Source organism: Hemitrygon akajei, chromosome 8 (genome assembly GCF_048418815.1).
Source record: "Hemitrygon akajei chromosome 8, sHemAka1.3, whole genome shotgun sequence".
In the NCBI taxonomy this organism is placed as follows: Eukaryota; Metazoa; Chordata; class Chondrichthyes; order Myliobatiformes; family Dasyatidae; genus Hemitrygon; species Hemitrygon akajei.
Window position 1 is genome coordinate 143,776,518 of NC_133131.1, and position 22,411 is coordinate 143,798,928.

General features: G+C 37.6%; 1 protein-coding gene across 5 annotated transcripts in view; it reads right to left on the reverse strand.

Moving 5' to 3' along the window:
* LOC140732326 (partitioning defective 3 homolog) overlaps nucleotides 1-22,411 on the reverse strand; it is an 838,958-nt gene that overhangs the window by 68,013 nt on the left and 748,534 nt on the right. For all 5 annotated transcript variants that reach the window (XM_073054817.1, XM_073054816.1, XM_073054819.1 and 2 more), the window contains one exon: nucleotides 17,590-17,853. In XM_073054817.1, the coding sequence (XP_072910918.1) occupies nucleotides 17,590-17,853 (264 nt within the window). The remainder of the gene's footprint in view (nucleotides 1-17,589; nucleotides 17,854-22,411) is intronic.

Genomic DNA, 22,411 nt, shown 5'->3' on the forward strand with positions numbered 1-22,411 from the left:
CTTTTTCTTGCAGTTGTAAATGCTCATGTGCAAGAGAATGTGTTAAATATTGAAGATGATTAATGGTTTTGTACCCTCATTTAACACATGCCTTACAAAAGCATTCCATTCAAGCTAAACCATCTCAAACAAGTGAGAGGGAACTCTATTACTGAGGAGGTGGTGGGAAGAAATAGAGAACATAACACATACTCATTTTCAAATCAAACTTCCAAATTATTGCTTAGTCACACTTCGACAAGAGAAAATGTGGCTAGAAACAAGTTCTTTAGGATATTCAAATTGCAGTTTCTCAGATTAATTAATTTCCAAGCTCAGAAATGTATTTCCAGTTCTAAAAGAACCGGAGGAACAGTTTTTCAGTATAATTGATGCTCCAGGTCCTAAATTTCATATAAATAAGTTTGTTCTATTAGTGTACACACCAATCTAACTACTGGCAGAAACAGGAATGCTCTCTCAACTTAGATCAATAGGCATGTCAACACTAAACCACCTAATCTAATTCTGTCTCATTTTGAGAGAGCCAAATTCACAGCACAGTTGCAGTGTCAATTCTCTGTAGCAGGAAACAGACCAGGGGTTTGTTCTTCAGAAGTACAGAAGGTTGGAAACAGTATTCTCGGTGGCCTTAGATGTTGATCTAGTAAACTGGCTGTATTAAGAAGTTTGCCATAGGCTGCAAAGTAAACAAATGCATGGGGTTCAAAAATTGCAGGTGAAACGATCAAAAATATTCGATCTGGAAATGTTTTTTTATGTTGCAGGTATTCCTTACGTTTGCCGGCTGACAGTGTAATGATATCAGCACCGAACATAGAAGCCAATGGTCCTGGGGTTGAAGCTGGCTGGCCATTGTTGTCACACCATGTGCTCATAATGTAGTTTCACAAATTATATTCAGTTTCTAGTCCGTAAACCTTGTAATGAAACTCATACTTGTATCTCTTCTCCACTTAGCCTTCCTGAACTCTGTTTTGCCATTTCACAAGTTGGAAAAAACATATTTGGTTCAGTCAAGTTTTAAGGTGACAGCTTCAGCAAACAAACAAATAACACTAACCAAGAAATGTATTGCATTCACAAGTATATTTGACTTTAAGTAGTGCTCTCTACTTCCTTAGGAGTCTGCAGAGATTCGGTATGTCATCGAAAACCTTAGCAAACCTTCATACAGTGTGGCGGAGAGTGTGCTGACTGGCTGCATTATCCTCTGGTATGGTAACATTAATGCCTTTGAGTGGGAAATCCTATGAAAGGATGTGGATTCGGCCCAGTACATGATGGATAAAGCCCTCCCAACCATTGAGCACATCTACAAGAAACACTGCCTCAGAAAAGCAGCAAATAATACCAAAGATCCTCACCACCCAGGCCATGTTTTTTTTTGCTGCTGGCATCAGTTAGAAGGTACAAGTGCCTCAGGACTCACACCACCAAGTTCAAAAGCAGTTACTACCCCTCAAACATCTGGCTCTTGAACGAAAGGTGATTACCACAGTCCGTCTTTTTTGTGTGTGTTCGCATAACCGATGGTCTCACTTTTAGGGCTCTTTATTTTGTTATTTCATATTCGTTGTTTATTGCTATTTACTTATATTTGCATTTGCACAGTTTGTGGTTCATTGATCCTGTCTACAGTTACTGTTCTATAGATTTGCTAAATAGGAAAAAGAATCTCATGGTTGTATGTGGTGATATGTATGTACTCTGATAAAAAAATTTTTACTTTGAACTTTTCTATTATTAAACATTTGCTTGGATTCTTTAGGCTTTTACACTAAGACCTCACCCTAAGTGTAAGATTCTATAGTAACCTTATGTTGTATTTGGTGAAGATGGGTTGCATACGTATACCTTAACAACCACTTTATTTGCAACTTTTACTTTCATTAAGATTTCGTGTTTATGCTGATGGAAAATAATGCCTATTTTCCCTTACATCTGTGTTGTTTTATTTAAATAAATACAATCAGTGGCCACTTTGTTAGGTACACCCCGTACACCTGCTCGTTAATGCAACTATCTTATCAGACAACCACATGGCAGCAATTCATTGCATAAAAGCAAACAAGCATGGTCAAAAGATTCAGTTGTTGTTCAGGCCAAACATCAGAATAAGCAAAAAATGTGATGTAAATGACTTTGACTGCGGAATGATTGTTGGTGCCAGATGGCATGGTTTGATCATCACACCTCCTGGGATTTTCATGCACAACCATCTCTAGATTTTACAGAGAAGGACGTGGAAACAAAAAAAAAATCAGCAGAGCGGCAGATCTGTGAGCGGAAACACTGTTAATGAAAGAGGTCAGAGGAGAATGGCCAAACCGGTTCAACTGGAACTGGTTCAAGGGGAATAGAATGTAAAAGCAAGGAGATAATGCTGAGCCTTTATAAGACACTACTCAGGCCACACTTGGAGTATTGTCAACTACTTTGGGCCCCAAATCTCAGAAAGGATGGATTATCATTGGAGAGAATCCTGAGGAGATTCTCAACGATAATTCTGGGAATGAAGGTGTTAATATATGAAAAGAATTTGGCAGCTTTGGGCCTGTACTCATTGGAATTTAGAGAAGAATGCAGAAGGGATCTCATTGAAACCTACCGAATGATAAAAGGACGAGATAGGGTGGATGTGGAGAGGAAGCTTCCTATAGTGGAGTATCCAGGAATAGAGGAACAGCCTCAAAATTGAGGGGGCGATCTTTTAGAACAGAGGTAAGGAGAACATATTTTAGTGAGCGAGTAGTGAATCTGTGGATTGCTCTGCCACGGACTGCTGTGGAGGCCAATCCCTGAGTACATTTACAGTGGAAGTTGATTGTTTCCTTATCAGTCAAGGCATCAAAGGATATGGCGAGAAGGTGGGTGTATGGGGTTGAGTGAGATCCGGGATCAACCAAAGTGAAATGGTGAAGCAGACTCGAAGGGTTGCATGACCTAATTCTGCTCCGATGTGTAAAGGTCTTATGGTTTAAGCTGGCAGGGAGGTGACAGTAACTCAGATAAAAATGCATTACAACAGTGGTGTGCAGAAAAGCATCTACAAATGCACAACATGTCGAACCTTGAAGTGGACTGGCTATAGCAGCAGAAGACCATGAATATATGTATACTCAGAAACCACTTTATAAAGGTACAAAAGGTATCTAACAAAGTAGCCCCTGAGCACAGTTGGGCATACACAGCATGTGTTATCACAGCTATTTTCCCTCATGGCGAGTGAGGACACAATATTTCTTGCACTTCCCAAACACGGTAGGACAAATGATGACTGGTCACCTTACATGTCTACTACAGTGTTGAAAAGAAATTTATCAGGCCGATTCCAAGGAGAGGGAATTATATCTGGTGGAGACTTAAGGTAAATAGCCAAAGGTGAGATGGTAAGAATGCTTTTAATCAGTAAGTTGTAGAAATCTGAAGTCCCTTACTTGGAAGGGTGGGTGAAGCACATTCAATGACAGCCTGCAAAAGGGAAATGGACATGCACTTGAAGAGGAAATATTTCCAGGTCAATGTGGAAAGAGTAGGGTAATGGGATATATTTTTCAAAAAAATCCATTTGTAGGTATATTGGATTGACACACCTCTAAATCACATCATTCTACAACTTTGAAGAAGAGAGACTGGAAGTAATAAGGCACTCCATCAGAAGCAAGTGAGTTAGGAGTTAATATAGATGCTTAAAATGAGAAAAAAAGTAGGGAAAGACTCTTTCCTCTGGTTTGAGAGATAGTGATGGTCGATTTCAGATTATGAAAATTCTGTGATGCAAAGTGTTGCTGGAGCATGAAATTCTTCACCTGAAGGAGTAGGTGAGACAGGAGATATTAGAAACCTGACAGGAAAGCTGAATAATTATAAGTGTGGTGGGAGTGGAAATAGTTGACTGGATTCGTTTTGCTCTAGCAGAATTAGTACTAAGAATCAGATGGACTGAATTGTCTCCTTCGCTATTATAAATACCCATGCTGGAAACAGAATGAAGCGGCAGTAAACGTTGAATCTCTAATTAGGTTGAGGTAGTGCAAAATAATTTTTATCAAATTTAAAGACATTTATGCATCTTAAAATAAAGAAATTTAGATTTATCTTAAACCATTAAACATAAGATAAACAAAATTAGTTGATGCTTTGTTCACAATGCAGACTTTTATGGCACATTTTATGCTTTCTTATATTTTCCTTGAATAAATAATGTTTTGTGTTGCAAATTTATCCAAGCTCTGTAGAGACAGCATCCAAAATCAAACCCATATGCACTTACAAGGGCATGAGATGACTTAAATTTGCAAAACATATCCTGACTCCTGGAATCAGAATGTATTTACATGATATACAAAAAATGAAGGAAACCCATCCGATATTCTGAGAACAAACACGAGGAAATCTGCAGATGCTGGAAATTCAAACAACAGCACACACAAAATTCTGGTAGAACACAGCAGGCTAGGCAGCATCTATAGGGAGAAGCACTGTCGACGTTTTGGGCCGAGACCTGTCCTGACGAAAGGTCTCGGCCCGAAACGTCGACATTGCTTCTCCCTATAGATGCTGCCTAGCCTGCTGTGTTCTACCAGCGTTTTGTGTGTGTTGTTGTTTGATATTCTGAGAAGTTTACTTTTTATGGCTTAATGTGGAATTTAAAAAATAATGTGCATAATATATTTGCATTCCTAACTCTACTTACTGAACAGCAACATACTGTTTTAATGAGCAGTCAGTAGCCAGACTGCAAACATAGCAAGATTCAAACAAGATAGTTATCCACTCTTGCTTCTGCCTTGACCTTGGTATCTCTGATGTTTGAAGGCAATGTGTGTATGGATACAGTTCTTGAAAAAAATTAACATGTGTAAGAATCTAAAGCACTGGTCTATCCTAAATAGGAACCCTAACCAATAAATAAAGTTACCTTTGATGGCTAAACAAAACACAAGTTACTGGGGTTTCAAAACAACTTGCAAAAGGAATCACATGGCCTGGCAGATGTTGAGGTCATGTTTTACAACCCCAGCAGCTGAGAGAAAATTCAATATATCTCACTGAAGAGGTTATACCTTTTAGAATACAAGTTTTTGTTTAAAACTCTTAAGTACTGACAGCAAATTTGTTTCCTAAGGTCTTTTGTTGCCAAATAGTGCCAGATGGTTCAGAAGATGGATTGGGGAACAATGTGAAAGAGGTACTGTTCTATTTTGACCACGTAACCTGCATGTTTAAAAACTTATTGCATTTGTGGCAGTGCTTCCTGTTCTACCTTCATTTAAAAATGCTGGTAAAAATCTGTCCTGAATAGAAAACAGGAGGCAAAATTTGCATTATTGTGCATCTTGTAAAATTTATAAACATAAATATATGCAAACTGGTTGGTTTAATTAAAGTATTTTTAAATAATTTATCACTGGTTATTCAGGAAATCTAATTAAATCTTAGAATTAAAGAGACTTTTGTTTAAATTCATTATTAAAGTGGTATGGTGAAATTGGGCTATTTGCATGTGCTATTACGAAGCACAAAAGAACAATCATACTTTCATCCAATGTAAAGCATTCATCATTTGTCGAGCTTAATTTTGAACGCTGAACTCAACCGAACAATCTGGCATCATTTCTCAGAACAACAGTCAATGCATCAATTCAACTACGAACCACTGTGTTTTGCACATAGCAGTCACAGCTGAATGTTTAGTTACTGAATTTTAAGGGGAAAAATCTGAATGACTTTTACGGTGAAAAATCTCAGGAATGTTGCTAATTTGCAGTAGAGAAAGAGAAGCTGTTTCTGGCAAGAATTACAGGTTAATATCCCCTTTTTATTGGGGATTGGAAGTACAGCATTACTTTGACTTGGGTGCTGTTTACCCAACATACAACTTAAGCAAATTATATGCATAAATATAATTTATTTATAGACCATCTAACCTGTAACAGCGAATAAATGATGTATTTAGTAATTAGAGTAATTGATGAATTCACTAATTAGACCAACTGACTTTAAGTAGTTTGGAGCTTTTTTTTAAAGTTTTCAATTGCAGCAATGAAAATGTTGGTTAATCTAATGGTCTGATTGGTTTCTGTGACAGCTTGAACATCTTTCTGTTAAGTTCTACTACAGTAATTACATTTGCAAAGATTAAATAGCTCCCATCTTTTCAACCAAAATGGTTCTGTCAATAAATATTCACCACAAAGACATGGTTTTGTGACCTGGTTCATCTTAGAGAGTCACTGCATTCAGTGGTGCAACACAAAGGGTGGGCCATAAACTGTTTTATTATCCTGTCTGTTCCCTCATAGATTTTAATCAGGAAATGCCAGAGGGGAGTGTTACAAATAATATTAAATGGGCAGATGGACAGAGAGGAGAGAAAAGGAATAAAATGAAGACTGGATGACATACTGACTGATAATAGAGAGAAAAAAGGGAACATCTGAACCAAATTAGTTTGTAGAGAACAAAAACAGGCCAGTTAAGTCAGTGAGCGCATCTCCAAATTGTCAATGTAGTTACTGCATGAAACAGAAACTGACAAAAGAAATAGCTTGAAATATTCAATGCTGAAATATGGTGCTTTGGGAATTAGAAGATGCGTCAAAACTCAGAAAAGAATTTATTGGTGTAAATTCCACAGACTTTGGAATGGGTGATAGTGACAAATTGGTGTTTGGGACCTAAAACATAAATAACTTCTTGATAATTTCAAAAATTATTGCAATGGGCTTAACTAATAAGGCAATATATCCATGTGTATATTCTAAAATGTAGAATGCATTATTGCACTTGTGCTTAATTCTTGTATCTTAACTACTGAAGCTGGATTAGGGAGGTGGATATGGTTTGTTTCGCCATGTTATCATTCAACTCATTACACACCGTTACAGACGGATCATGGCTGCTAACGTAGAAACTTGCAACAAATTCAGAAGCTGCAGATCATATTTCACAGAACAGCAGTTGACAAATGAACAAAGGGACAATTTGATGGAAGGAGCGGTTTTGTCCCTTTCGGAATTTTCAAAGCCCTTCATGTATGTGCTAAAAATAAACATTGGAGCAAAGGTTACATCTCTGTTACCCAGCGTGCATCATCTCATTAGGGGACAATTAATTTTTGGGACATTTTTGAAAAGACATGATGTAGCATCATGTATTTCTGAAATGTATTTAAACTTTATAGCCCAGATATGTCAAACTCTCATATCTTGGAACAATCCCATGGGAGAATCCCAACTCCCCATACTTTTCAGGCATTTTCCACATTGAAATCAATGTAGTGATTCAGTTATAGGCTTAGGAAATAAATAAGATAGCCTCTTTGGTAAGTATGTTTACTGCTGAACTTTCTCTTTACCTTTATAAAGTCTTACACCAAATATTAAAGACTACAAAGAATAAATCACCACACCAATTAGAGACAATAAATTAACAACCACATTAAGAAGATTGTAAAGTGAAGCAGTACAGAACAGCAAAAAAACATCCTTTCATCTAACTCACATAGATAAAATTACTTAGATTTCAACTCCAAGAACCAAGGTACTACTTTGTAAATTATAGTTATTGGCGCTTCCTTCTCTTGCTGGTTTGAATCTACTCTGTGAGCCTAATCAACCTATACTCCTATTTGAAAATTTGAACTATTTTGTTTTTGTCATCTCAGGAGTTTCAACTTGACTAAATAGATTACAATCTGAACAATTCATTCCTGTGCTTGAATTGAGTTGGCTTATGGGGCATACAGTACTGTATTATCTCATCGTTATCCTAACAATGCAAATTGGACCTACATTGTTAGTTGTATAGCTTGCATTTGTAAAATCAGGAATTTTTAATTTGTGAATTAAAACAGACTTGCATTAAAAGCCACAGCCACCAAGCTTGAACTGGAAATAAACATTCTTTCTTCACGCTGTACATTTTCGTTCATTCATTCATCCATCGTGTCATTGAGAAGACAAGCATTTATTGCCCATATGACTGCACGAGGAGATGACGGTGACATTTTTTCTAAACTGCTGAAGTGCTATAAATGAATGGAGTGATAGGCTCTTTCAGAGGCCTATTAAACTCCAACTGCATTGCTATTGGCCTATAGCCACACAGGACAGCCTGAGATAGACAGACTTCATTTGAAGAGCATTACTTAACCAGACCTACTTCTATACCAATATGGTAATTTTATGGTCATTATACTAGTCACTACTTTTTTAAATAAATTCCAGATTTAATTAGATAACTGAAGTTAATATCCCTGTTTCTATAGTGGGATTTGAACACATACTGAATCTGTACATCATTAGTACAGGCACCATCAATACCAAAACTGCAACATGAATACTATGGCTGGTAATTCTGATTTTTTTTTAATGCAATGCAAGATGAAAAATTTGGATTTAGCACCTATAAAATTCACATCCAGCTTTTCTTCCCCTTTGTAAGTTCCAATCAATGTCCTCTTGTCAAGGAAAGTCCTGTGATAACTGCCTCAGGTCCTGAACAAATATATCAAAAGAGCTACACTGGAAAATTTAATAATCAATACTAAAATGAAAAGAATTCAAAGAACAAACCACAAGTTTTGCGTATGCAATTAAGGGAAAACTATCACAGCACAATGTGGAAATAGCCAGTAGAAATCTAAGCAGTGACTTCAGAAACTCTGGAGGGGAAAGATCAACATATTTAGCATCCAATTTTGAGTCAAAGTGATGGCAGATGTTAAAATATTTTCAAACATAAAAAATGCTTATCGAGATACAATTTCTGCAAATTGTTTGCTATATGGAAGAAACTGGGCAATTCCTGCAACCTGGAGATCTTAACTTTAGATTAAATTTATCTAAACTTGCTCTGTAAAAGCAGCTAGGATTTCAACTCCAAGACCATCCTTCGGCTTACAGTTAATTTTCTATGTTACTCTGTTCCCATTCTAGTGAAAAAAAACCCAGATTCCACTCGTTAATTAGTACTTTTGAGCTAATTTTCACACCTGCTGGATGAAACGGTATTATAATTCCAGAACTAGAAGCCAAACATGACACTGACTAACCATGCCATGATGATTCACCTCATCCTCTCTGTACACTACAGGATTTGGTTCTGCACATTGATTCCTAAATCTGGAGTTTATATAAAAAAAAACATAAACCATATAATCAGTATCTCACCTGGAGGGACAGGCTAGGATACAAAAGCTTCAGACCCAATGGTACCATTTTGCTATTAGTGTCCATCAATAATTACAGACCATCGGTTATCACTAATGCAATTGTATTTTCAGAGAAGCACAACAGTTTTCACTGATGTCATTAGGAGCTATGTCCTCCATTTGTACTGGTGCCTTTGTGGAAGCACTATTTCACTGTATATTGCATTACATCTTCATACAGTATTACCATTTTAAAAGGCCTGTCATTTCCTATTTAATGCTGTAACCGGAAAGTGCTCAAATACTGCCAGATGCATATTCATTTTTGTGCCCATCTTCAAGCAGAACAAATGTTTAATTTTTGAAATGGGAAACCACAGACATCCCAATACAAACAAAAACATTACAGCTGTGGTGACTTTTTTTCCTTGAGTTCTCAACTTGAAACCAGATGAAGATGACCTTTCATTTATGAGGCCGTTTAAGAAAGCAATGCTGCACCTCCGATACTATTTTTTTGTAAGGCTGCTATAATTTTGCACACGGTGACAGATTAACAATAGTCTTCATTTTCTGGGTTTGGGCAAAATGATAGGATAACAATCACCCCGCCCTTAAAGCACCAAGATCTTTTCTGACAGCATATTTCATTATTTTCCTGTCTCGGCTGTGACTGTCATGTAGAACATAGCTGAACTGCAAAGAAAGCAGCCAAAAGCAATGGAATTCTGTTGTGATGGATCATTGTATTTGGGGGTAACTTCATGTCTGTTGCCTGACACTGCTCATTCCATATGTGAATAAAACATCCACTACTGAACTCACAACCTCAAGATCTATTTGCAAGCTTGTCTCCACTGTTCAGAAATAGAATTGTTAACAATAAGTTCACTTCTCCTGTTAGCCTAAACTAAAGAAATGTAATTGGCTAATATATTTGATATAATAAACAGCAATGATGCATATTAACTCCTTAAAACAAAAATTATATTGTATTTTCAGAACCAGATATTGTAGCACCCCACCCAAATTACAAGTTTCTTCCTGAGTCTTTGGTACAAAATGTCAACTGTTCATTTATTTCCCTCCATAGATGCTGCCTGACCTACTGAGTTTTTCCAGCATTTTTAATATATAATTAAGCTCCCATCCCTAATTGCTCTTGAGAAGGTGGTGCTGAACTGCCTTCTTGAATTGCTGCACTCTTTACCCACAATGCTGTGAGGCAGAAAGTTCTAGGACATTGATCGAATGACAAATAGACAGCAATATCAGTTCAAGTCAGGATGGTGTGTGCATTAAAGGGCAAGTTCAAGATGGGGAAGTTCCCATACCTTTGTTGTTCTTGTCTTTCTACCTGCTGGAGATTGTGGGTTTGAAAGTGCTGTGTACGGAGTCTTATCCATTCAAGTGGCAGAAGTTCTACACCTGCCCATTCAGAACTCAAATGGCCCTTCGATGTGAGTCAACAATTCACTTGTGAATCTGCTGGGGCCGTCTATTGTATTCAGTGTTCCCAATGTGGCCTCCTCTACTTTAGTGAAACTCATTGTAAATTGAGGGACTGCTTTGTCGAACACCTCTGCTCCATCTGCCAAAAGTGGAACTTCCTGGTAGCCAAACATTTTAATTCTGATTCCCATACCAATTTGTCAGTCCATGGCCTCCTCTTGTGCCACAACGAGACCCCTCGCACGGTGGAGGAGCAAACCCTTATATTCCGTCTGGGTAGCCTCCAACCTGATGGCATAAATATCAATTTCTCCCTTCAGTAAAGAAAAAAAATCTCCCTGCCCTGCTTCTTTTTTTTTATTCCCCTCTCTGGCCTCTTACCTCTTCTCTACCTGCCTATCACCTCCTCCTGGTGCCCCTCCTCCTATCGGATTCTTTCTTCTCTAGCCCTTTTCCCACCCACCTGGTTTCAACTATCATCCTCTAGCTATCCTGCTTCACCTCCCCCCATCCTTTTCTATTCTGCCATGTCCCCCCCTTCCATTCCAGTTCTGAAGAAGAGTCTTGGCCCAAAACTGTTTGTTCATTTCCGTGGATGCTGCCTGACTGGGTGGGTGAGTGAGTGAGTGTGTTGTAATGTATCCTGTAGATGGCACAAACTACTGTTCATTGTGTAGTGAATGAATCACTGTGGATGGGTGCCTGTCCTGTGGGCAGCTTTGTCCTGCATGGTGTCAAGATTCTTGAGGCTGCAGTTGTTTGGGTAAATGGAGAGTATTCCATCACACCCCCGACTTGAGACTTGTAGATGGTGAAGTGAGGAGGTGGGTTACTGCCAAGTGTAATTGGAAAAGAATAGGTTAATATAAATATGGGTATATATAACAAGGCAAAAAGAGAAGCAGAAAATAAATGGGAGATATTGGAGAATGAGAATCTTTCCTCTTGCATTCCAATTCACCTGTCAGCGTGGAATTCAAACTCACTCCAAACTTATAAGGTGAGTTTGTGAGAATAGAAAGGGTACATAAGATACTTTGCTTTGTTAGCAAAGAGCAGGAAAGTTAATCTACATCTATATACAATATGTGCTCAGTCATAGCTTTAAAGTGATATATAATTTGTGTTAGAACACTACAGCACAGAAACAGGCTTATGAACCACCTAGTCCATGCCAACCTGCTTTTCTGCCTGGTCCCCCCTACCTGCACCCAGACCATACTTCTCTCATTTATGGACCTATCGAAACTTCTCTGAACCCGCATCCACCGCTGCCAGTGGCAACTCGTTCCACACTAGCACCACCCTGAAGGAAGCTCCCCCTCAGATTCCCCTCAAATCTTATAGCTTTCTCTCAAAACCGACAGTATGACCTATAGTTCTAGTCTCACCCAACCTCAGCTGTAAAGGCCAGCATGTCTATACCCCTTGTAATTCTGTATACCTCTATAAGATCTCCCCTCATTTCTCCTATGCTCCAAGAAATAAAGTCCTAACCCATTCAACCTTTCCCTATAATTCAGGTCCTCAAATTCTAACAACTTCTGGGTAAATTTTCCTTGGTCACTACACAACAGGGATAAAAATAAACATGATTGTATTGCTTCACAATACAATCGCCTTGTGAAGCATGCAGAGGAAATGTAAAAGATGTTGCCAGGATGGGAAACTTTTAACTTCAACTTCAGAAAGGCAGAATTTGATTTCCATGGACAACAAGAAGCTGAGGGGATATTTAATCAAGCTGTATAGGATCATGAAGGGCCTGGATGAAGTAAACAGAAGAGTCTGATTTCCTTCAAAAAGAGGGTCAAATGTAAAGTAATTGACAGAAAGATGAAGGATTAGAGGGAAGACTTTTTTCCCCACCAGAGGGGGGTCAGATAGTGAGTTGGGGGTTTGGAATTCATGTCTTAAAGTATGAAAGAATCAGAGCCTTACCATACTGAAAAACTTTGAAAAGCCATGATGGTACAGGGCTGTACTAGAAGTTAGAATTGATGTGAATATGATGTGTTGAAATGCCTCATTCTGTGCTGTAAACCTTTTGAGGTTTACATGAACACTGTGAACAGCTTTCTCTTAGTAATTATATGCAAAATAAGAACTACCGGTATATTGAAACATCTTATTTTGTGAACTATTATTCCCCATAAATAAATCTTGTTTATTACTCTTGTTACTGTATTCATTACTGCACTCACTGGAACTAAGGGGGGGGGGGGGGGGAGAGGGTGGATCTCATTAAAATGTATTGAATATTGAAAGGCCTGGATAGAGTGGATGTGGAGAGGAATTTTCCTATAGTCCAGGACCAAAGAAAACAGCCTCAGAATAGAAGGACATCTTTTCAGAACAGAGATGAGGAGTAATTTCTTTAGCCAGAGGATAGTGAATCTGTGGAATTCATTGCCACAGAGGCTGTGGATGTCAAGTCATTTAAAGTGGAGGTTGATAGGTTCTAGTTTAGTAAGGGCATCAAGGGTTAAGGAGAGAAGATGGAAGTATGGGCGGCAAGGGGGTTGAGGGAGAGGTAATAAATCAGCCATGATGGGAATGTGGAGCAGACTCAAAGGGCTGAAAAACATAATTCTGTTCTTGTGTCTTCTGGTAAAGTGCAAGAGACTTTAAATTTCTTCCTCAGTCACACAAAATTCTATTTTATTCTTGGGATATGGATGTTACTGGAATAATTGTCCATCTTAAACAGCTCTGCTCTGAGTGGCATGGAAGGCTATTTTAGAGGTCACATACAGGCATGATAAGAGTGGCCGATTTCTCTCCTGTAGGGTACCTGCAATCTTGTTGGATTTTTATGATAACCTAGTAGTATTGCAGTCACCATTAATGATACAGCTTTTTATTTCAAGTTATTTGAAAACTCAGTCACTGTGGTGAGATTCCAACTCTATAACTACATTAGTAGTCCCAGGCTAAAGGTGCTAGACCAGTAGGATAACCATTTTGCTTCGTCACGTTTGAGAAAAATATAAAGCAGCAGCAATTTTACAAAATGGTGCCTGCACAACAGTTTTAAATTAAATTCCTTTCAGTTCTGTACTCTGTACACCAAACTAGGCTTGACACAAGGATGTTGTGCACTTTTAACACCTTTTAAAGCCCAATGGAACTTTACTACTGAGCTATTATCACAAATGTCATTTTCAAGCGAAGGGTTCGAAATGACCTTTTAATGGAAAGAAAGCTCTGGCTTTATCAGAGCTGACTTCTGCCAAAAAAACAGATGGGGCATGAAAGGAAAATGACATTGGATCTAATCCAACTGTTAGTGCTGTTTACAAAGACTCATTTTTGAGGTATACTACTGTGCCGCACAGTTCCAAAGCACAGAAATGTCACACACTATCAGCTTATACTAAATGGTCTGAATGTGTCAATAAATTAGAAGAATTTTGAAGCAAAATATAATTTTAAATCAGGCAAATATTTATAAATATGTTTTATATTTTAATTATTTGACTCAACAAAATAAAATACTGAACAGAAGGGGCACCACACCACCCTTCCATGGAAAAGGCTTTAGCAACTTGAAATTGAGGAAGGGAATTTATGGTCACTAGCACATTGGCTCAGATATACACCTTTTAAAAAGTTATCAGGATATTTGCCAGCAATATTCTTTCATTAAATATAAACAATTCCAGGCCTCCGCTCCAAATTGCTTGGAAAAAGCTGTGTTACAGTCTGGGTTACAGATATCTATTGTTCTCAATATTTTGAGTAATCTATTTATAGTTCAGACAATTGAGTAACAACTTCTGACAACACTTGAGACGTTCAAGAAATAGTCCTGAATGTGGAAATATTTGAATATTGGATCTATTTAGAATATGGATATTTAAACTGGAGATTTTCAACTGCACTCATTTTTAATAGCCCAGCTCCTGAAACTAGTTAGGTTCATGACACTACATTAGATTATTTAGTCAGCCACAAAAACTTAATCACTAAATAGAGTTCTCAGTTTTGTTCTGACTAAGATTGTTGTCTCCAATTTAGAGTACTGGAAAATTTTCAGGCGCGATGCAATTCTCAAATTAATTAGACATACAATTCTGAAATAGAGGACAAAGAGGTTATGAACAGCTTATCATACAATTCTGACACAGACTTGTAACTTACCAAATAATTACTGACAGGCTGAAGGGAAAAGTAAAGGGTTCAATGATTCTAAAAATGTTGATACTTTTGTGTTGATAGCAGCAACACTTGATACCCTAAAGAAATTCTGTAACTGCTCACAACTATAAGCAGTAATCTTAAAGATAAGTTTCCGACTAATTGTATGCCAGCACATCTGTTGGTACCAATACAGACTTATTTTGGCAGTGCTGTAAACACAGTAAAGCTGAATTAAACAGAGAAAGAAAAAAAATTGGCGAACTCTTGTTACTTCTGCCATGATTAATAATGCAAAGCCAAAACAGTCAAAAATCTGTTTTTGTTTGAACTATTGTTTTATGCTGCTACAGTTTACAGCAAATGGTTGGGAGTTCATCTGCAAGGAGCGTTACATCACTTGACATAACTGAGTAGGTCAAGAATCACTGTACATTATACATGAAAAACATCGCAGCATTAAAAAGTCTATGAGAAAACTGCAGATCATAGGACTAGTTGTCTTGATTACAGAAAAGAAAAACAAAGTTGATGCCTGTTGACAAGCATGTAGTCATCAAGAATAACTATTATAACTCTCTGTTCCTGGGTGGGACCCATGTATATCCTGTCTCATGGACCTCGAGAGGAAGTACATTTCCTCAATCCCATCTCCTGTGCATTCTTCCTCTCTAATCAAAAACTAAAGTCCCAACACTTCAAAAATTGTTTTGGCTTTTAAAAATGAGCAAGTCATCAGAATTGCAAATGAACTACATCATACTATGTTGGATTTTTATTTCTTTAAGACATAGGTACACTACATAGAAATAAGAACACAAGCTGAAACAGGAAGTTTACAGTTACTTGGGCGAAAGCATATTACACAAACAAATATGGATCACTTACTCCTGAAGCGACTTGATAAACTAAGGAGATCTCAGAAACAAAATACAACAAACTTCATCTAGTATATTATAAACTTTATCTGGTACAACTTGGATAAATAAAATGGAATGTTCTGGAATCAAAACCAATTCTAGCTTTGAGTGCCTGCCAAGCACTAACTTAATAAGTAAACGTGATTATAGTATCTTGGGAGCAACATGAAATATCTCCAACTAAAACAGCGCTCTTAACAACAGTATCAATAATGCATTCATAGTTACAAGAAATGTGTGAATGTGGAGTAGTTCGTTCACAATTGCCAGGTGAGGTGGAGTTAAACATAGAAGTCTGTTAGGATTTACTCCACCTGCTTTCCTTTTTAAAGAACATTTTCATAATTTTAAGGTAATTTCCTCCAATGCAGTACCTGTTTAAGCGCATAAAATTTAAATATCGGATGATAGTACACCATTTGAGAGGTACACTTTGTTTTCCAGTTCACAGGATTATTAAGCAGGAGTTAGGCCATTCCATCAACCTGAGTTCATGCATCCTGAAACAACTTGCAAACTCCCATCATTGAACATTTAAGTTCAGCAAATAACGTAAGTGCCCTTGTCTCTAATCTTTTTTTGAGAAATATATTTAGTTATAATAGCCAATATCATACAGTTAACTAATTGAAAACTGTCCTCAGTTTGAATCTTAAGTGGTACATTTCATCAGCTATACTCATGCCTGATACCATCTGAGAAATAGCCTTAAGACACTTTTACAGTGTTTGGATGCTGCATAATCGAGGCCAAATACTACATCTGTCTTGCTGCCTTCTGCTTTAGTTGGCTATTCTTATGCCCTTTTTGAGCGTAACAATTCCTATCAAGGAATATTTACCTACCAATTTTTCAGTGATTTGCATTCAGTATATGACCAAAGTGAGTGGGGAACATCCAGAGTAGCTGAAATCTAGAATGACTTGGAATCTGATTCCAGTTTGGGTTGATAAAAAAAAAAATTACTTTATCAAGTCCAAGGTTAAACACAGAAGTAAAATTCATTCAATGCTTTCACAAGGTTAGTTCATATAAGCCAGGTGAAAAGAAACCATCTGTTTCTGTTGCAATGAGGGCTACACTCCTTCCCAGTCTAGAGACTCTGTGCAAACAAATCCAATAGGGATCCGACCCGCTGATATTTGGTGCTGCTCTACATTCTTTTGTGCCGTGATAATATTTCCCTTTACATGTGTGCCAAAAGTATGCAATTTCATTTTGTCGCTCCATTATCCACAAACAATCCAAAGTAAAAACTTGAGACACAAACATGTACTTCACTACATCCCCAATCCTTTCCCACTTTCTTTTTACCCCCAAAGTAAAGGGACACAATAACATTTCACTTGAGCAGGGCATTGGAAACTGTTCAGCACCTGGAATCCTATCACTGAAAAGCATTTGGCTTCACAACAGCAAGAGGAACAAAACTGGAAAGAACAAAAAAAAGTAACCAATTAACTATTATTTCAAGCATTAGGATTCTTCAATTCTCCAGCCCAATACTATTATGGAAAATTCAAATTAACTGTGCTGTGAACCATGCACAAATGGTAGTTATTTTTAAGGTGAAGCGGCCAACATAAATTTGCATCCAGATTATTGCCATGGAAATCTTCAAATTCATTTCTAATGTGTGTCAAGATCTACACAATATCATGGGCCAAATGGCCTGTCCAGTGCCACATGGATCTATGTTCAATGTTCTAACTACACCAAGGATTGTCAGGAGATTGATGCACCCTGGTATATTGGAGATCTTGGCTTACACCAGAATTGTACAGTAATGAATGATTTGAATACCAAATTTCACTACTTTAGAAAGCATTTCGTACTTTTGAAAGTACTGAGGACACAAGCAGATCCTGCAGGAATCCTTTCAGAGTATACTGCAGTCAAAACAATACATCCAATTACCTTTCACTAGTTGGAATTTTCCCATTTCTTGGTTTATTCACTTGGGCATAGACTGCTTCCATTGGTTGTGTTTCCTCCCTTGCACTCTGTGGTCTGGTGTTTAAAACTAGATGACGTCCGATGTCTGCAGAAGATTCATACCAACTCATGCCAGCATATGTTGGGTCATCCTCAGATCCATAGGTTCTGCTCAAATCTTGTGGATCAGCATAGTCTCGTTCGCGGGCCTGCCGTTCCCGAATTTCCCGGTGTTTTTCCTGGATTCTGTAAAATTCATGAATATCAAATCACCTTGTGACAAGTAGGTAGTCTTCACAAACATGTCAAATTGAAGTACTCTGCTTGTAGTGCAGAGTACTGCTGATTTTTATGAAATCCAGTTTATTAAAAATAATATTAAGATCAAATATGTGCAAAAATTTGTACTCTATCTTGGAGAGCACAGGTTCAATTATCAGTCTCATTCATTCAAACCCAGCCATCATCTGTGAGTGGATGTTTCTGCTCCAAAATAGGCATCCATTAGTCTTGAGAGAACATGGATTTGCGCCTTGGAAAGTTTCCAGGGTGCAGGCCTGGGCAAGGTTGTATGGGAGACCGGTAGATGCCCATGCTGCAAATCTCCCCTCTCCAAGCCACCGATGTTGTCCAAGGGAAGGGCACTAGGGCCGATACAGCTTGGCACCAGTGTCATTGCAGATCAATGTGAGGTTAAGTGCCTTGCTCAAGGACACAACACGCTGCCTTAGCTAAGGCTCATGCTAGTGACCTTCAAGATCACTAGACCAACGCCTTAACCACTTGGCCATGCGCCAACATGAAGTACTTCCTAATGGAAAACAGCCTCATATCCTGAAAGGGCATTTACAAAATTCCCTGCAAGACAGTTTCTTCCACCCTGTTATTTTGGAGTACTCCAGATGACACTAGCCGAGAAACTGAAATAGGCTAATCTGACACTGGTGCTGGGAAGGCAGAAGTGTGTGGGGAAATATGGCTGGGATGAAGATGTTGCAGAAAATAAGAATTGAAGTCATACCAATTTCTTTTTTCAAACAAACATACATAACAAATGCTAGAATCAACACCTTGCAGTGGGTAATCTTCCATCCAGCCCAAGCTTCATGCATATAATAATGATATCGGCACAAAATTATTTTCTGAACTGTATCAACAGGCAAACCCTGCATTATGGGTGGGGATTTGCATTCCTAGAAAACAGTCCATATCACTATTTCCCACAATTCAAAGCTATTTCATTTGCACATGTATCACTAAATTCATGGGAAAATGAAGTCTTGTGTAAATTTAATTTCTTTGCACATAAGCTCCACAACAGTGAATTTTATTTCATATCTCAGTAGTGATGGTGGGTGGTGATTTGTGAATCCTCTGAGGGCGAATTTCTATAACCAAAACAGCAATAACACGGGGGTCAGCTGTACTCTGAGTTAAGGACAAGGTTTTTAAGCAGTAACCAGAACCTTCTGATTGCCCTCAATAATTTTCAGGTTCTTACAATCACCAAAAGTTGCCTGTTTGGATGAATTGGTCAATATATTAGCCCTTTTTGGGAGATACAATTCATAATTTTATACAGTTCTGAACTACATGAACAACTGGTATTTAAAATACCATCTTTACCATCAAGGTCAAGCCTGAAAGGTCATATGAATGTAATCTTCCATTATTCTCTAGAGAATAATTTAATAATGTCTTATGCACATGGCCAGAAAAGACACCTTGACAATGCCTTCCTAATCCATTTATAGATTTTTTCTGTGCATTTATTAACATAGTTCTCTCAGGACAGCTGCGAGTAATCTAAAATGAAATAAAAATTATATTTTAAATCCATTTTCACATTAATCCATTGTTTAACTATTAAACTATTTGAAGTGCTAAACAAATTATTCTTACTGAGAAAGTTGACTTAATTATTTTAATAAAATAATGTTGAAGTCAGACACATAATAAACATTGGTTTATTGGGTGTTATTATGATCCAGAGGTTCTTTATATGTAAATAATGAGGAACTCTATGAAAACTTGGTGGTTATGGCATTTTAGTAGGTGTTACAAGAACCAAGAACGAACAAAGAAAGAAAAACAAAGGATTCATGTCATCTTATACTAAAACCCAGCTCTGACTACAGAAATAATGACATTCCAGTGATAAAGGATAACCTATAAAATAAGCAAGTTTAGTGATGTGCTATATTGGCGCCACAATGTGTGGTGACACTTGTGGGCCATCCTCAGCACATCCTCAGGCTGTGCTGGTTGTTAACGCAAACAGTGCATTTCACTCTATTTTTCGATGTACATTAGCTAAATAATTGAATCTCACTCTGATACAGGCTGCAGAGACTTACAGGAAAGCACAGAATTAAGTATACTGCAATTACTGAAAACTCACTGAACAATTACACAAGTATGGTTGATTATCTCGAAATTATAAGCATAAGAAATTTATACTGTAAGAAAAATAACCATCTTACACTCTAATCCAATAGTTATTTGTTCCAACATCACATGGATCAGTCATATTATGCTCTACACATAAAGATGCTAAGAGACTTTCCTTGCACTAGCAATGCTGTTTTTCATCCATATATAACAATTACTTTCAAAATATTCGCATTGAACGTAATGGGAAACTTCTTCACTCAGAGGCTCATGACAGTGTGGAATGAGCTGCCAGCACAAGTGATTCATGTAAGCTCAATTTCAGCACTGAAGCCAAGTTTGGATAGTTACATGGATAGTAGGGGTGTGGAGGGCTGTGGTTCCGGTGCAGGTCGATGGGAGAGGGCAGTTTGAATAGTTTTGGCATGGACTGAAGGGCCTGTTTTTGTGCTATACATTTCTATGACCTATTCTTGAGGTCCAACATTATAGCTTAGCTAGATCCATGCTCATTAGATTTTTAAGGGTTTAAGAGCAGGAGTGGTGTGAACCATTTGAAAATGGTTCAGTGCATTCCATCCACTTAAGCAGAGAGTATGGCTTGGCAACGTTTGAGGATTGGATTATATGTTCTGCTGCATTCTCAGTACTTTTTTTGTTGCCCCATTGCAGCAAACAGCAACCATTAGAATCAGAATCAGACTTTAATCGCCAAGTACCTGTGCACATACAAGGAATTTACTTCCGGCAGATGTTGTCTCTCTGCTCATAACAATAATAATGATAAATATAAATGAAAATATAGATTATACATACAGGTAGTGCAATCCAAGTAATAGTTAGCCGACAGTTAACCGGCAGTTTAGACAAGTCTAAGCCTCTCTACCCGACACATGCAACAAGATACTTTGTATTGTGAAAATATAATCTCATTTCCAATGTATTTTGACTGAAGAGAGCATCATCATTTAACAGGAACATGACAAGAACTTATGCGAATTTAGAATCTTTAAAGCCACTGAAGGTTTATCGTCTACTGAACTGTTCATTTATTTTGTTTAATAATTAATTGTCAGTTTGCTTTTAAAATTGAAGTACTCCTTTTAAAGAATAATATTAACAGATAAACTTTGCAACTAAATTAAAAGAATTTGAACCTGGACAGAGGATATTAGATTCTGTAAACTGTTGTGCTGGGTGGATATATTTCAAATAATATTTAACACTGGGGACAAAAACACAGACTTTAGAATAATAATATTAGATTCTCCTGGGGAGCTTTTCAAGGATACTGATGGGGTTTCCTGCAGTTTGACCCTGAATAGACCAGCTGATCTTTAGTAGTTCCAGATGGTCCTCAGTGCAAGACTATACTCGACTTTACTTTTGGTATGACCTGTGGGGTCACAGACTACATGCATGGTGCATTTTGCAAATGAATACACTTAAGATACGGAGTATCGGAGATTATACTTAAACATTAGAAATAGCTCACAATCAATCTGAAATCATGAGATAAACAGAAAAAACGATATCATGCTAAGACTGTGAGAAAAAGGCAGAAGGAGAAATGCAGAGCTATGCTGACTTATCAAAAGATCAGAGATAGAAAGATGGGTCAATGTCCTTCGCCAGAACTTATTCTGATGAGAAGTCTCTGCACAATATGTTAACCTTTGTTCTGGTTGGATGTTTTGTTTTAAATTTGATTCGCAAAATATAATGAGATTCTGAATCCTCCTTGTCAATGAATTTTTATTAAAAGACCCCTCAAGCTGGCATCAATTTAAGATGTTAATTTCTGACATAGACTGTAATGTAGGGCACAGCTCACCTAATTTAAAACGAGGGTGAATATCTGCACTGAATTGCTGCTGCAGTGTTCCTGTTCATTTACTGTCTACTTTTACATTAATTGGTACACCAGACCAATGTTGCTGAAGTAACAAAGAAACGCCTTCCGTTGCTGACATATGGGCTATTGCACCCTGAAGAAAAGTAACCAACAAAAGGCACCTTGTTCAGTCTCTAGGCTTGTCCCCCATGATTGACCAATCTTTACATATTTTACATTCAAATTGGTGGTGAATCTCACCATCCCTCAGCCTTTACTGATGAGCAAGGTTATAGAAGGGTCAATGGATTACAGATGACCACTGCCAACATTTTTTTTTTTTTAAATTCTGTTCAATTAGAACAACTGAAATTTCAGAGATAACATGTCACACCTCACCCTATTTCTTCTAAAATCACCATTTCTACATTATGGAAACATTGCACACTAATAATTAAAAACTGTTATCATCTAAGAAATGCATATGAGCAGAATGTAATTATGTATGAATTGTTCAACTGTCCAAGTCTATAAATTAAGATGTGAGCCCAAAATTGGACTCAGACCTCTTCACATCTG